The following is a 12,758-nucleotide window of genomic DNA, read 5'->3' on the forward strand; positions in this document are numbered from 1 at the left end:
CTGTAAATTATTGAGAAATTTATTTCTCGGGTAGAAAAAGCGATAAAAAAGGAAAAAATACGCCAAAAATTCGTGTGAAATTAGAAAGTAGTATTTAAAGTCAAAGATGACGCGCTAAAAAACAAAACTAATTTTGGCACGCAAAAATACCGAAACTGTTCAGAAAATTTTTTTCTTCCCAAGAACAAAATGAAAACACATGTTAACCGATATCTGACCATCAAATTTCTCTAATTGAATTCAACTCTTCAATAAATTTCATCGGAAATAATAACTTACAAAATGAATTTATTCAAAATAACAGGTAAACACATTGCTAAAATATGCATAGATTCAGAAATTGGTGCTGCAAGTCAACAGCAGATGACGCCAATAATTTTTTTTTAATGTGCATCAATTGAAACTAAAATGGCTATGCAATTCCAGAACCAAGTCCATTGTAAGCATTTGGAGGGTACAGGAAGGGCCTTTACAGCACCATGGGACCTCGGGTAAAGTGATATTCTGGGGTCCCTAATTAGACGAAAGCACCCGTTTATAAATTTCTGTGCTTTCTTCCAAATAAATATTCATAGCATCAAATCTCATTATTACGAGGCCTCTTATCGTAATTTACGTGAGTGACATTAATTTCGAAGGTCACGCTCGATGCTCCCGAGCCGTTCCCGATTGGGCTATGACGGCACTGAGTACAGGTCTGCGGTATGTCATGAGACATACTGTATATACACACACGCACACACAGTATCAGTTCTTTCATCATTTCTAGCATAATTTTCTTTCGCTGTTGTGCTTCGTTTGCTAGTTGTTTCAAAGAGGGTTTAAACTAATTTTTTTCGTTTATTTTTCAAAGGAATACTATGTGAATAATCGAGATATAAGCAAAGGTAATGTTCTGCTAATTTTATTTCTCTAGTCGGTGTTTCTCAACCTGTCGGAAACAATTGGTCAACTCTCGAACGGCTCGGTTTGCGAACAACGGAAAGTGATTCGGTTTACTTACTAGTCTGTTTTTATTTGCGAAAACAAGCACAAAATACATTTCAATGACGAAACAAACTACATAGAAAGGACAAGACATGAACACATAATAATCATATTGTGCCCCTTGGGGCACAGCGTCCTTCCAGGCAGCCCTATAAATTAAATTGTTTTACTTGTGCTCCCATATTACGTGGCATTTCTGCAATTTTCGTTCAGATTATTTTTTAAACATTTGTCCCGTTTTTTCAACAATACTTATTCGAATTTGTGATATATACTAAAGTCGTGACTGCACTGAATTTTCGTAATATAAATTATATGATAATTATGGTGCAAGTTATAAATATTAATCTCGCATAAGTGTCGGGTTTGGCGTTTTGTACGCAATCTTTTTGGAATTTTAATCACTAATTAGTAATCGTGCCTACTTCTGACAACATATCTGATGACAATTGGCGATGTTTCGTACTTTAAGGATTTTATTATTTAAGATCCCAGTTTATAGCCTACATTATATGTCTCAAAATCAAATATGGTCATCAGATCATTTGAATACTTTTTCATGAAATTCATTCTTGTTCATTGCGATTTCTAGCAGCCTTTATTTCACACCCTTCAGCAATTTTAGTAAGAATTAGCAAATTGCAGACAGGTGTTTTCACAGGGTTAGGGGGAAGGGGACGCAAGAGGGTTGTAGCCCGGGCTGCAAATTTGTCAGTAAAGTTAGACTTGAATGGGAGAAGGGTGGCAAAACCATAAATACGCCTGTGTGAGACTTCTGAATTTATACGATGTTTTTGATTCGGTCTCTTGAAAGTCGTTTTAACGGGTTTCACTGTGTAATTATCGTACTTTCGTACATTCTTTTTTGCAACGTCGAATTTCAAATTATATATTGCTCATTACAGATTATATTGGTGGAGGAAATCTGATGCGCTGGACCAGCAAGGGCGCAGAGTTCATTCTTTTTCTGATCAAAATAACGTGGAGGTGGGGCCGCCCTTCTCCCATTCTAGTCCAATTTTTTTGACACTTTCCTCGAATTTTCCACCCTGTGCTATAACCTGCCCCCCCCCCTCCACTGCAAGTACATCTGTATCTCTCCAAGTCACTCTTTTGATCACTCCCATGCTCACACTCTGTAAATCACTCTTTAGTCATTCATATGCTTGCACACTGTTCATATTGCTTGCACATGTATATACATACACACGCTCTAGGTCACTCTTTTGATCATTTACAGGTTTACACATGCTCTAGGTCAGTGGTTCTTAACCTTTTCAAGAGCGCAGCCCAGTTTCATTCATTTTTGTGAGTCGAAGGCTCGGTCAAACACGACCAACGGAAAATGAACCGGCAAATCACTCGCTGCCCGGTATCAATGATATCAGGGCCCTGCGCTTGAGAAACACTGCTCTAGGTCATTCACATGCTTGCACACGCTCTAGATTCCTCTTTTGTTCATTTGCATTTTTTTCGCGCACGCTCTGCCACTGACTGACCTGGTCACTCTTTTGATCATTCACATGCTTGCAAACTGTCACTCACTTAGTCCCTTACTGTCTCACAGAGGTGAATTTATTTAGGGTTATACAAATTTTGCCGCCCAAGGCCATGTGGAGGGTGGTCTGGTCCCTCCCCGAAATGTGAGGGAATGCCTATAAAGAGGGGAAAAGATGGCCAAATATCTATTCTATCTTGGTCCCCCCCATAATCAAAGTGGTGGTCCTCCGTAAGAAATTTCTGGCTACAGGCCTGCTATAGCCCCCTCGTAAATATGCCACTGCGTAGAGAGCAGTGCCGTCTTAACGCATGGGCTTACCCGGGCACCTCAAGAGGAGAGGGGCCTCAGAAAAACGACAAGCAGTTGAATTTTTCGAGAATTGGCCAGCTAGGGCCTCAGAAAAATCACTTGGCCCGGGGGCCCATGATGCTCTTAAGACGGCCCTGGTAGAGGGAGCTCCAAAATTAATACTGGCCCTGGGCGATAGTAAATTTTCGTTTCTAGTTGTGGTCCATTCACGATTTTCCGATTGCTCTATTGTTTAATCACCTGTTTCTATATCAAAACGGGAGCCCAGACGAAACCGACGTCAACGACTTTTGGATAAAAAACGTCTTTTTCTATGAAGGGGGAATTATGAGCGTTTTGAAGGTCGCAGTTCAACAGCTCTATTGTATTATCTCTCCCAACGTCATCAATGACGTAGCCCGTCCTCCTCGCGTGACGTCATAATCCCTGTCGGTCGTCGATTGGCTGGACGACGAAGTTGTCTCCGTGAGCCCCGCCCATATCTCGTAGTAGGGGGTCCCTTTAAACAGCTGTCACCTACGCGGGGAAAGGGGGAGCCTTCATCTCTTATTTTACCCGGGACGTCTAGGATTCCTGGAAGCATTTTTCCTCCCGAACGCAAATAAACATCGACTCCCGGTTTATTTTATTGTTTCGGTTCGAATCCGTTTTTTTTGAATCCTAGGAATGGCGCTCACAGGAAGACCTTGGGGTTTGACCTGCGTGACCTACATGAGTTCTGCCATTTTTTTTCCTCTCCTATTATTTAGTATGAGCTTCCTCTCCACTTCACTGGTGCCGATGGAGCCATGTTAAAACACGGGTCGGAATTAATTTAATTAGTTGATATATATTGCATATCACGGTTTTATTTAGTTCCCGTTTTATTTAGCCTTTGATCATGTTTGGGAGCGCGAATTTCGGGAAAAGACTTTCGTTGACTAAACAGGATTGCTTGAAAGGTAAACAGGAACTAAAAAGTAGTGTTATTAGTTCTCAATTAGTTGCATGATTTGTTTGTGTTTGAAATTCCATGATTATATTCCATGCTTGTCATTGTTTTCATGTAAAAAAAAGGCTTATCTTTGTACATGTGTTATCAATGTCTTTTATATTGGTTATCAGCTATTTATTGACCTTGAAAAATCCTATCCATGATGGTTTGAGATAAAGGTTTTTAATGCACAAAGGTCTTGATATATTTGCATGTTATTCAAATGCCATCTAGCATCTACAATGTTTTATGTGGGCTTTTTAACTGCACATTAAAGATTGTAGATAAATGACTCGACTTGATGGCACTTGACGTTTCTGACCTCTATAGTTTGTCGAGTCGTTTAGTTGCTATTTTTTATGTGCAGCTATAACAAGTCTGATTTTGAGGGCATCGTACTGGACAGGGTTTAAGCTGTGGCTGCATTTTTCACAAAATGCAAAAGAAAATCTTAGAAGGTGAAAGAAGTAGTCATTTTCGTAAAAATACATACAGGAAGTACGAAATGAGTAGACATCCAACCATCAATTCATTAGCATTGTAGCATTTTTCTAAAGCTTTTCTTTCCATTTTCGCTTTTTTTTTTTGCAAAAGGAAGTTTTTATCTAGCTTAAACCTTGGTGCTAGACTCTCATTGTGAGCATCCAGGTTCAAACCCCTTCGATGCATGGTGGTGGTCGGCTGAAAAGTTGGTTTTTCTGCAGTTTTTTCCAACTTCGAGGCATGAATGCGAGCCGGTCTCCCATTTAAATCTTATCTTTAGAGAGATGGCAGACCTACAATAGGATTCTGACATAACATGATAAAATTAAAGCATTCACCATTTTTACTTCAATGTATAAGAGACAGATGGCAGCACCAACAAGAATGTGAAACAAGTACAATTCTGACAATATAGATATGTTTAGGGCCACACATTTATGTAGAACATACATTCTGACATGTACCCAATGCCATTGTGGGTCTCCGAGCCATTCGACTTTTTAAAGGTCCCCTCAGGCAAGTTTACATGTTTACTGGCGAAAATTTCAACTAGATCTTATTTTTGTGAGATCCTGGGTAGGTCCCCATGTGTTAAGACAGCACTGCATGTACCAATTCATTAGAAATTCTGTAGAGGAATGTGTAAAAGGTGCATGAACAGTTTAGTAGTAGTATAGTGAAACTGACATATCGATTCAAACCATTGGCTGAGGTAGACGTGGGAGGCATGAATGATGCCAATATTTACAGATGGTGGTTAAGCAGGTTATAGTTCATGACAGCATATTATGAGTAATCCAGAGCAGTCAAGAACATTAGACAGGAATGGAAGGAGGTTGCCTAAATTTGCATAGCCGGGTAGGCTATGTGGGTAACGAAACCATCAATCCATCTCTGTCTCATGATAATTTGTTTTGTATTGAGGTTTCAGAGTCCAAGGTGATGGAATTATATTCCGAATTCCTGTTCAAAACATCTATTTTTTTTATTTTTAAACTCAGTTTTTTCTATAATTGTGAGAAATTTCAGTTTCAAGGGATCAACATTTGTTATTTGATAGGTTCTCAGGCATGGAATTAGTTTTCCAGTGTATCCGTGGTTGGTCACTTTCACTGGAATTGTAACATTGACGAGACCATTCAAAGCAAAAATAAGCATTGTTAGCTGAGCCATCGCAATGCACCCTCTTTTGTACATGCAAAATTATTTGGTACACAATTGGTGTATATGACAAATTGCCTTGTTGTGCATTAAAAAATATCTGTGTAGGTAAAAAAAAAAACCAAAAAAAATGAGGGAACAGTACATGTAAGTATGAGCTGTTGCTTTAATTTTACATTAATCCTGAAGATGCTCAATATTAGAAGTGAGCAAAATTCTTAAATTAGACTACATCAACCCTGCACCCACTAAAAACTTCCATCATCTTGCATTGTTGAAATATTCCAGATGACAAGTAGAATATTACACCAGACACAAATTCTAATGAATTACTAGAAGGGCGTTAATGGCAAATTCTGGTTTTGGATAAGGGGGCAATGCAGTCTTAATGTGTAGACCCACCCGGGCACCTTAAGTGAAGAGGGGGGCCTAACAAAAATGAGATCCGGTTGAAATTTTCAAGAATGTTTGCCAGGGGGACTTGGGAAAATCATTTATCCTGGGGGGCACCGATGATGCTCTTAAGATGACCCGGGAGGGGGGAATTTCGGGAGGGGGATTCTGCTGTAACAACAAGCTATAGAAAACTTTATACAGGTTGCGTAGCAAGGGGGAGTATGGCATTTTACTAGTGAACTGTTGATCCTAGAGCAGCGGTTCTCAACCTTTTCTGACTCGCGGAGCCCTTTTCGGTGTATAATTTCTATGGCGGAGCTCTGTTTAACTCGAGAGGCCCTTTTTAGTATATTATTTATATGGCGGTATCCTTTAGGCCTTTTTTTTTTTTTTTTTTTTTCATGAAATTTATTGATTTATTTTATTATTCTCGAGTGGCCGCGGTGTCCCTGGGAAGTGCACACATAGCCCCAAGGGCTCTGCAGAGCACCAGTTGAGAACCACAGTCCAAGAGGTACACCTCCAATTAGAAAAACTTTCCAAATAACGCGTAGTACTCAGATATGTCATTCATATTTCGAGGGGTTGTATGGTTATTAAAATTTGAAAAATCAATTGTTTATTGTCTCCATGTGTCCCAAAATCGAATTAGAAAGTTGTTGCCCTGTGTTGTGATGCCAACAAAAAACATTCCATGTTTCTAAGTGCAATAATCTCTGAAATATTGAAATTTGAAAAACGGAGAAAATTTGAGAAAAATCAATTCTAAATGCTGAAAAACCATTTTGCCCATATTTTTAACGCTGTTTTTTTTTCTAATTTTCCTCTGTTTTTAAAATTCAGATATCTCAGTTAATATTTCACTTAGAAACAGGTTTTTTTTTTTTTGGCATCAGGAAGAGACGGGGCAACAGCTTTGTAACTGGGTTCTTTGGGCACACAGGGACTTCATAAGAAGTTTGTATGGTTATATTAAAAAATTTACAACCCCTTGAAACATGAATGACATGTCTGAGTACTACATTTTATTTGGCTACTCTTTATGATTGGAAGTATAACTCTAGGATCAACAGTTCGCCAGTAAAATGTCATTCCCCCCCCCCCCCCCATTTGCTTTGCACCCTGCACGGGCGTCATTTGCATAGCATTCCATTGTTATGAATGGTTCAGAAATAAGCAGAAAAAGATAGATTCTTTTTTTAGTCTTGAATATCTCATCCATAATATTTTTAGACTTTTTTGTCTAAAGTTGCAACATACATATGCATGAAAGAACTCCAATAGCATTTGGCTTATTTCTCTTTCCAATAGTTTTTCATTGTTAAAGGGAATTTGTGAAAGTTGAATCTATTCTATTGAAGTCTGCAAAGCAGAATGTTTTGCATTGTTTTGCAACAAGCCCTCAGCTCACTGAATGTTCTGCTGTAAAAATTCCCATGATAGTATTTTTTTACTTTTCTTAAAATTTATTCCAGATTGTTGTAGCAGCACTGATTTTTCTATTTTGACATATGTATTGTTTTGGCATATTCTGCTTTGGGGATTAAAGCTGCGCATTATTTTCACAAAGTGTCAAAATATTTTAAGTTTTTCGTCAGAAGGGGAAAAAATAGTAGGTACTGTAATTTCATGTAAATCAGCCACGTTATATAAAATTACAGAGGGGGGGGGGAGGAAATAATGTTTTGTCAAAACACTGGAGCTTCGTAATTTTCATTCAAGAAGGAAAAACCCCTGATTTTGAAATAAAATTAAAGGTGAAACTTTTAAAATTTTATTTCGTAGTATTGTTGATTGGACATAATCTTGGAATGATTTTCTTTTTTAAATAGATCAAAAGGATATATACCTAAAAAAAATTCTTTTAAGAATTCATTGAAATTCCCCAAACTTTTTGTTTCAGACATTTTGAATTAATTGGGTAGGTAATGGCTTGGAATTGGCCACAAAAGCTAAAAATAAAATTTTAATGAGTTATTATATGTTTATTACTGGAAACTACAGTAATTTGTTTGCCTATGAATTTTTGTTTGCATTCATTTAGCTTTGAGCATTCGTTATCATGTTGCTAATCTTTTCATTTTTTCATTAAATTAGGCGACAGAACAAATTATGTTAACCTACCGCATGTCATTGTCACGGTCGGTCTACCTGCAAGGGGAAAGACTTACATTTCTAAAAAGTTGACTCATTACCTTAATTGGATTGGCATCAGGACAAGAGGTGATAATTTCGGCTTTCTTTTGTCTTGTATAAGCGTAATAACATTCTTTTATTCAATATTTCTTTCAAGCTATGATTAGCTGATCTGTTAATTTATACAGTTTCTTCAAGTAAATATTTTATGCATGTTTATCCTGTGAATGTTCACATGCGAGGAAGATTCACATTTTGTATCCTTGGATTCCAATCTAGATGGCTCTGACTATCAAAGTACTTCCACATACAACTTACATGACTTTTTTTCAGCGCTAATTGGCTGTTGTCCCGATAACCAACTAGTACTTTGAGCCCCTCCTGATGCAAAAAATGCAATCTTTAGCAGGTTGCGAGCCAGATCACTTAAAAATCTGGAACAGACCGCAGGCCACTTAAGAGATCTGGGAATGTGCAGCGATTCATTCAAGCAATCTGTAAATATGCTGCATGTCACTTGAATGGTCTTGGAATGTTTTGCGAGTAACTTAAATTGTGAAGATATGCAGTAGGCCGCTCAAGTGCTCTGGGATTGTGCAGTGGGCTACTTGAGTGATCTGGAATTACTTCATGCCTAACTTGCATAATTTGAGACTGCTGCGGATAACATGAATGATCTGGAACTTCACTATAGGCCACTTAAGTGATCTGGAGATGAGTATGCTTCTGTTATAACCATACCATGTATTTTCAACATCAAATTGGTGGATTTAGGTTTGTTCCTTTCCTCATGCCTTGTTTAAAAAAAGAACTAATTTATGGACGCCAAACTGAAGAAAATATTTAATACTAAAGCAAAGGCATACACTGTTTAAAAAGAAATACGATAAACATGTTGAGATAATTCGAGAAACTATTAAGTATTTTTTTTATGGGCATTTTATTATATGAATGAATGAATATGTGAAATATAACTGCACCGCAGGTCGTCGAAATGATCTGTAACTGTGCCGCCGCTTAGTTCATTTTTACAGAATTAAGTTTCAGGCCGTAGGCAACATCAGATGACTGAGAGGGCCATAAGTTTATCATGTATGGTTCATGTAAATGAGCAAAGCTTTTCAAAATTTTATATTACTGATGAATTTTAAAATGTGCTTTCCCGATGTGTCTTTATCTTAAAAAGTTACAATTTCGAAAAGTAAAAGTTGCATCTCTATTCTATAAAAACAATTTTTTTTCTCTCTTTGTTAGTTTTTAATGTTGGAGAGTATCGTCGCCTTGCAACAAAAGCATACAGGAACCATGATTTCTTCAGACCTGATAACATTGAAGCTATGGCGATACGAAAGTAATTTTTTTAATGGTGCTATTTATTTTAAAGAAATGTTAAATTTTTTTAAATTACATTTTTAAAAACAAACTTTATTTTATTTTCCAGTAAGTGCGCTATCACCGCCCTAGAAGATATGTGCAACTGGCTTGAAGAGGAAGGCGAAGTAGCTGTGAGTAATTGCGATTCATTGACTAGCTAAATTCAATTGCTTATTTTTAAAATCTCAAGGAATTTTTTTATAATTTTCTGTATATGATTTAAAGTACCTTTTCTTTTTTTTTACCTGATTTCTGGGACATTTGTCTATTGTCTCAATAATTTGTAATAGGTTGTAACTTTAAATTGTATATGGTGCAACCTCTATGTTCTAATGTGATTGGAACAAATACAACACAACAGGCAAAATGCCCAATGAGGTGGCTGAGTAAAAGATGCCCATAACAAATATGGGTGTCATATATTTCAAAAATAAAGCATCCCAATTAAAAATGTAATTAGAAACATTATAAACAATATATACACATGATAAAATATTATACAATGCCCATAAAGAATACTTATGGTTGTCTTATTCTAAGTATGGATAGCTTCTCGATTTACCCCAACATGTTTATCGTATTTCTTTTTAAACGTGTCAATTGTGTTACAATTTACTACCTCCGGGGGTAAGCTATTCCATTTATTGACAACCCTATTAGAGAAAAATTCTCTGCGACACCATAACCTTGCATTGTCCCTTACCAATCAATACTGGTGTCCCCTTGTAAAAGCAGTTGATTGACGGTGTACTAAAAGTTCATGGTCCATCCTATCCATTCCATTGAAAATTTTGAACACTTCGATCATATCTCTGCGACATCTGCGTTCATCCAATGTAAACATATTTAAAAACCGAAGTCTCTCTTCATACCTCAAGTCCCGTGTGCCAATAAGGACACGCGTAGCTCTTCTCTGCACCCCTTCAACCAAGTCTATATCCCTCTGTATGTATGGTCTCCAAAACCTTACAGCATACTCCAGTCCAGGACGAACTAAACCTCGAAAAAGCGGAAGAATGACTTTAGGAGAACCCGAAGAGACTTTTTTTGAAAATGAGACCAAGCATTCTATTCGATTTTTGACTACCACTGAACAATGATCAGAAAACCTAAGCCGCTTGTCAATGAGAATTCCCAAATCGGTGACCCTAGCTGCATCCGGGATAGTGACACCATTCAACTCGTAAGAGAATCGTGGGTTGCTCGAACCAAAATAAGAGACCATGCTCTTATCAACGCTAAACGTCATGCTCCATTCATTTGCCCATGCTGCAATCCTGTTTAAGTTGGTCTGGAGCAACTCCCTATCGCTATGATTCCCGAGTATCCCCATTAGCGTCATCACATCATCTGTAAATTTGCTAGTTATCCCATCGATACTCTGATTGAGTTTATCGATAAAAAGTGAAAAAGTATGGGGCCAAGGGCACTTCCTTGAGGAACTCCTTGTGACGCCTGCCTAACAAGCCTTTGTTAGTCAATTGAAGTTTTTAGTATTTTTTCATTAAAGATTTATTCAAACAAATATTGAATACACATCAATTTAAAGATGTAATATCGTCTTTAAAAATTATATAAATTCTACAAGTTATTTTTCATCGGTGTCTACCATCATGGGAAAGTCACAGAATGAGAAAAAGGTTACAGAAGTCACAATATATTTGAGTGAAGGTCAAATTTTTTTTTTTCAATTTTTCTCCTTAAAATCTATGCTTGGAGAAGCTGTGGCATTTAATATTTTTTTCTCAAGCTTTATTCTTATTTTTTTTTGTTCCAGATGGGTGGGTGAGTAGCAACAGAAAAGAACAATGCCAATATTATGTAGCCACCTTACATTGGGGCAGACATTATATGGGTGGGGCAAAAAAGTTATTTAGACTGGTTTAACAAAAAGAACTTTTCTTTCTTTGCTTGTCAGGGCCTATCAACATCTATAATATTCCCCTAAAGCAATGTTCTTAGTATCATGTTTTAATTCCTGGGTGGGGGGGGGGGGGTGACTGGCATGACAGTTGGGAGTCCTCTTGAGAACAACATGTTGCGAAACAACGGGATGGGTGGACTGGATACATCGGTTAAATGAAATACACTAATCACACAAGGAAACGCATGTTCATCATCACACTTTATTTATGGAAGACATTCCACTTAACATGTTGCCAAAGGGCAAACTACAATACTCTTCATGCTTTTGGCATAACCAGCCATTATAAAGGCTTCACATTTGTATCGTAATACAATATTGGTTTTCTATAGAAAGGCCATGACCTTCCCCCCTCACATCGTGAAGCAGGGCTGTCGGATCTTTGTCTGGTCTGCAAGCCAGGGTTTTCACTATGGAGAGGGGACTCTGTAATCAATTTAAATCATAGAAAAACAATGATGGTGATTGTCCTGGGCCTTAGGGCTGCACCCTGTCAGCCCCATCCTTGTGAAGGGTGAAAGGGCACAAATTTTTTTCTCCTGCGAAAGAATTTTTAAAATTATAATCCATTTTTTATTTTGATCGCATCAATCTTTACAGACTAGCTATAGCGAATGACGAAATTGTACAGTATACGTATGCGATAGAACGAGAGAATTCAAGAGACGACTGACATATTGAACTTGTTCATCATTAATTGTGTTGCGACAACTTTTAGGCCAAATTTAAAGTACCACAGTGCTTACAAAAGTGTGTTGGGGCTCCTAGGAGTGTCGTGTCGAGTTCAAAATATGGATTCATGCTCACAAAACCCATGCTTTAAAGTGGTTCTTTTATATGGTGAAAAAATTATCAAACTTCTTTTGAAGTCGCCGATGAACCATGAATTATGCAAGGGAGGCAGCTGACAAAATAGAACCACTAGAATGCGGTAGTAAGCTTGTGATCTAGACCAGAAGTCTTAACCTTTTTCCAGTCGCGAGCACTGCCTGTACCCATCTTCAAAAGAAGAGCACTCTTATGTCATGTTTGACATACGAATGTATGAAATCCGGATGGTTTTAATAATGGAATTTGCTCAAGGTGTTTAAATGAAACGTTGATCAAGTGCTAACGAGTACTCAGCACTCTGGGTGTTTTGGGGAGCACCGGATTGAAGATTCCTGGTCTAGACGGACACCTAAGCATAACTATAGAGCAAATAGTAACAAACGTCTAATATTGGACTTTAAAAAAATGGGAAAAGGAATATGTGAAATCCGCACGTGTTTCGAAAGGGCCCTTGGTTGGTTTAGTGCAGTGTTCATTAACTGCCAGGTCCTGACATCGTCCAAACCGGGCCATGAGTGAGGGCTGGGGGAGGGGGGGGTCTAGGGTTTGCAGACGTCCATATATATGACTCGCAAGGGCGTATGCAGGATTGCATTGACTATTCATGATAACCTGAGGGCTTAGGCGATTTCGCAAAGTTGATTGAAGCCATAGGTAGGGAAATGGGGAGGGCAATGGAATGC

The 12,758-nt window shown here is 37.9% G+C and overlaps 1 protein-coding gene across 7 annotated transcripts in view; it reads left to right on the plus strand.

The window, feature by feature from the left end:
* Pfrx (6-phosphofructo-2-kinase/fructose-2,6-biphosphatase) overlaps positions 1–12,758 on the plus strand; it is a 72,669-nt gene that overhangs the window by 17,529 nt on the left and 42,382 nt on the right. For 3 of the 7 annotated variants that reach the window (XM_089251054.1, XM_089251060.1, XM_089251028.1), the window contains exons 2-4: positions 7,908–8,033; positions 9,201–9,297; positions 9,388–9,451. In XM_089251054.1, coding sequence (XP_089107180.1) covers positions 7,908–8,033; positions 9,201–9,297; positions 9,388–9,451 — 287 coding nt within the window. Of the gene's footprint in view, positions 1–3,263; positions 3,739–7,907; positions 8,034–9,200; positions 9,298–9,387; positions 9,452–12,758 lie in introns of those variants that run through there. The other 4 variants (XM_089251046.1, XM_089251019.1, XM_089251037.1 and 1 more) reach the window with 3 other exon arrangements.

This window comes from Pholcus phalangioides, unplaced genomic scaffold, assembly GCF_987345545.1.
Source record: "Pholcus phalangioides strain wild (caught in Gottingen) unplaced genomic scaffold, Ppha-v1.0 ptg000003l_1, whole genome shotgun sequence".
Taxonomy (NCBI): domain Eukaryota; kingdom Metazoa; phylum Arthropoda; class Arachnida; order Araneae; family Pholcidae; genus Pholcus; species Pholcus phalangioides.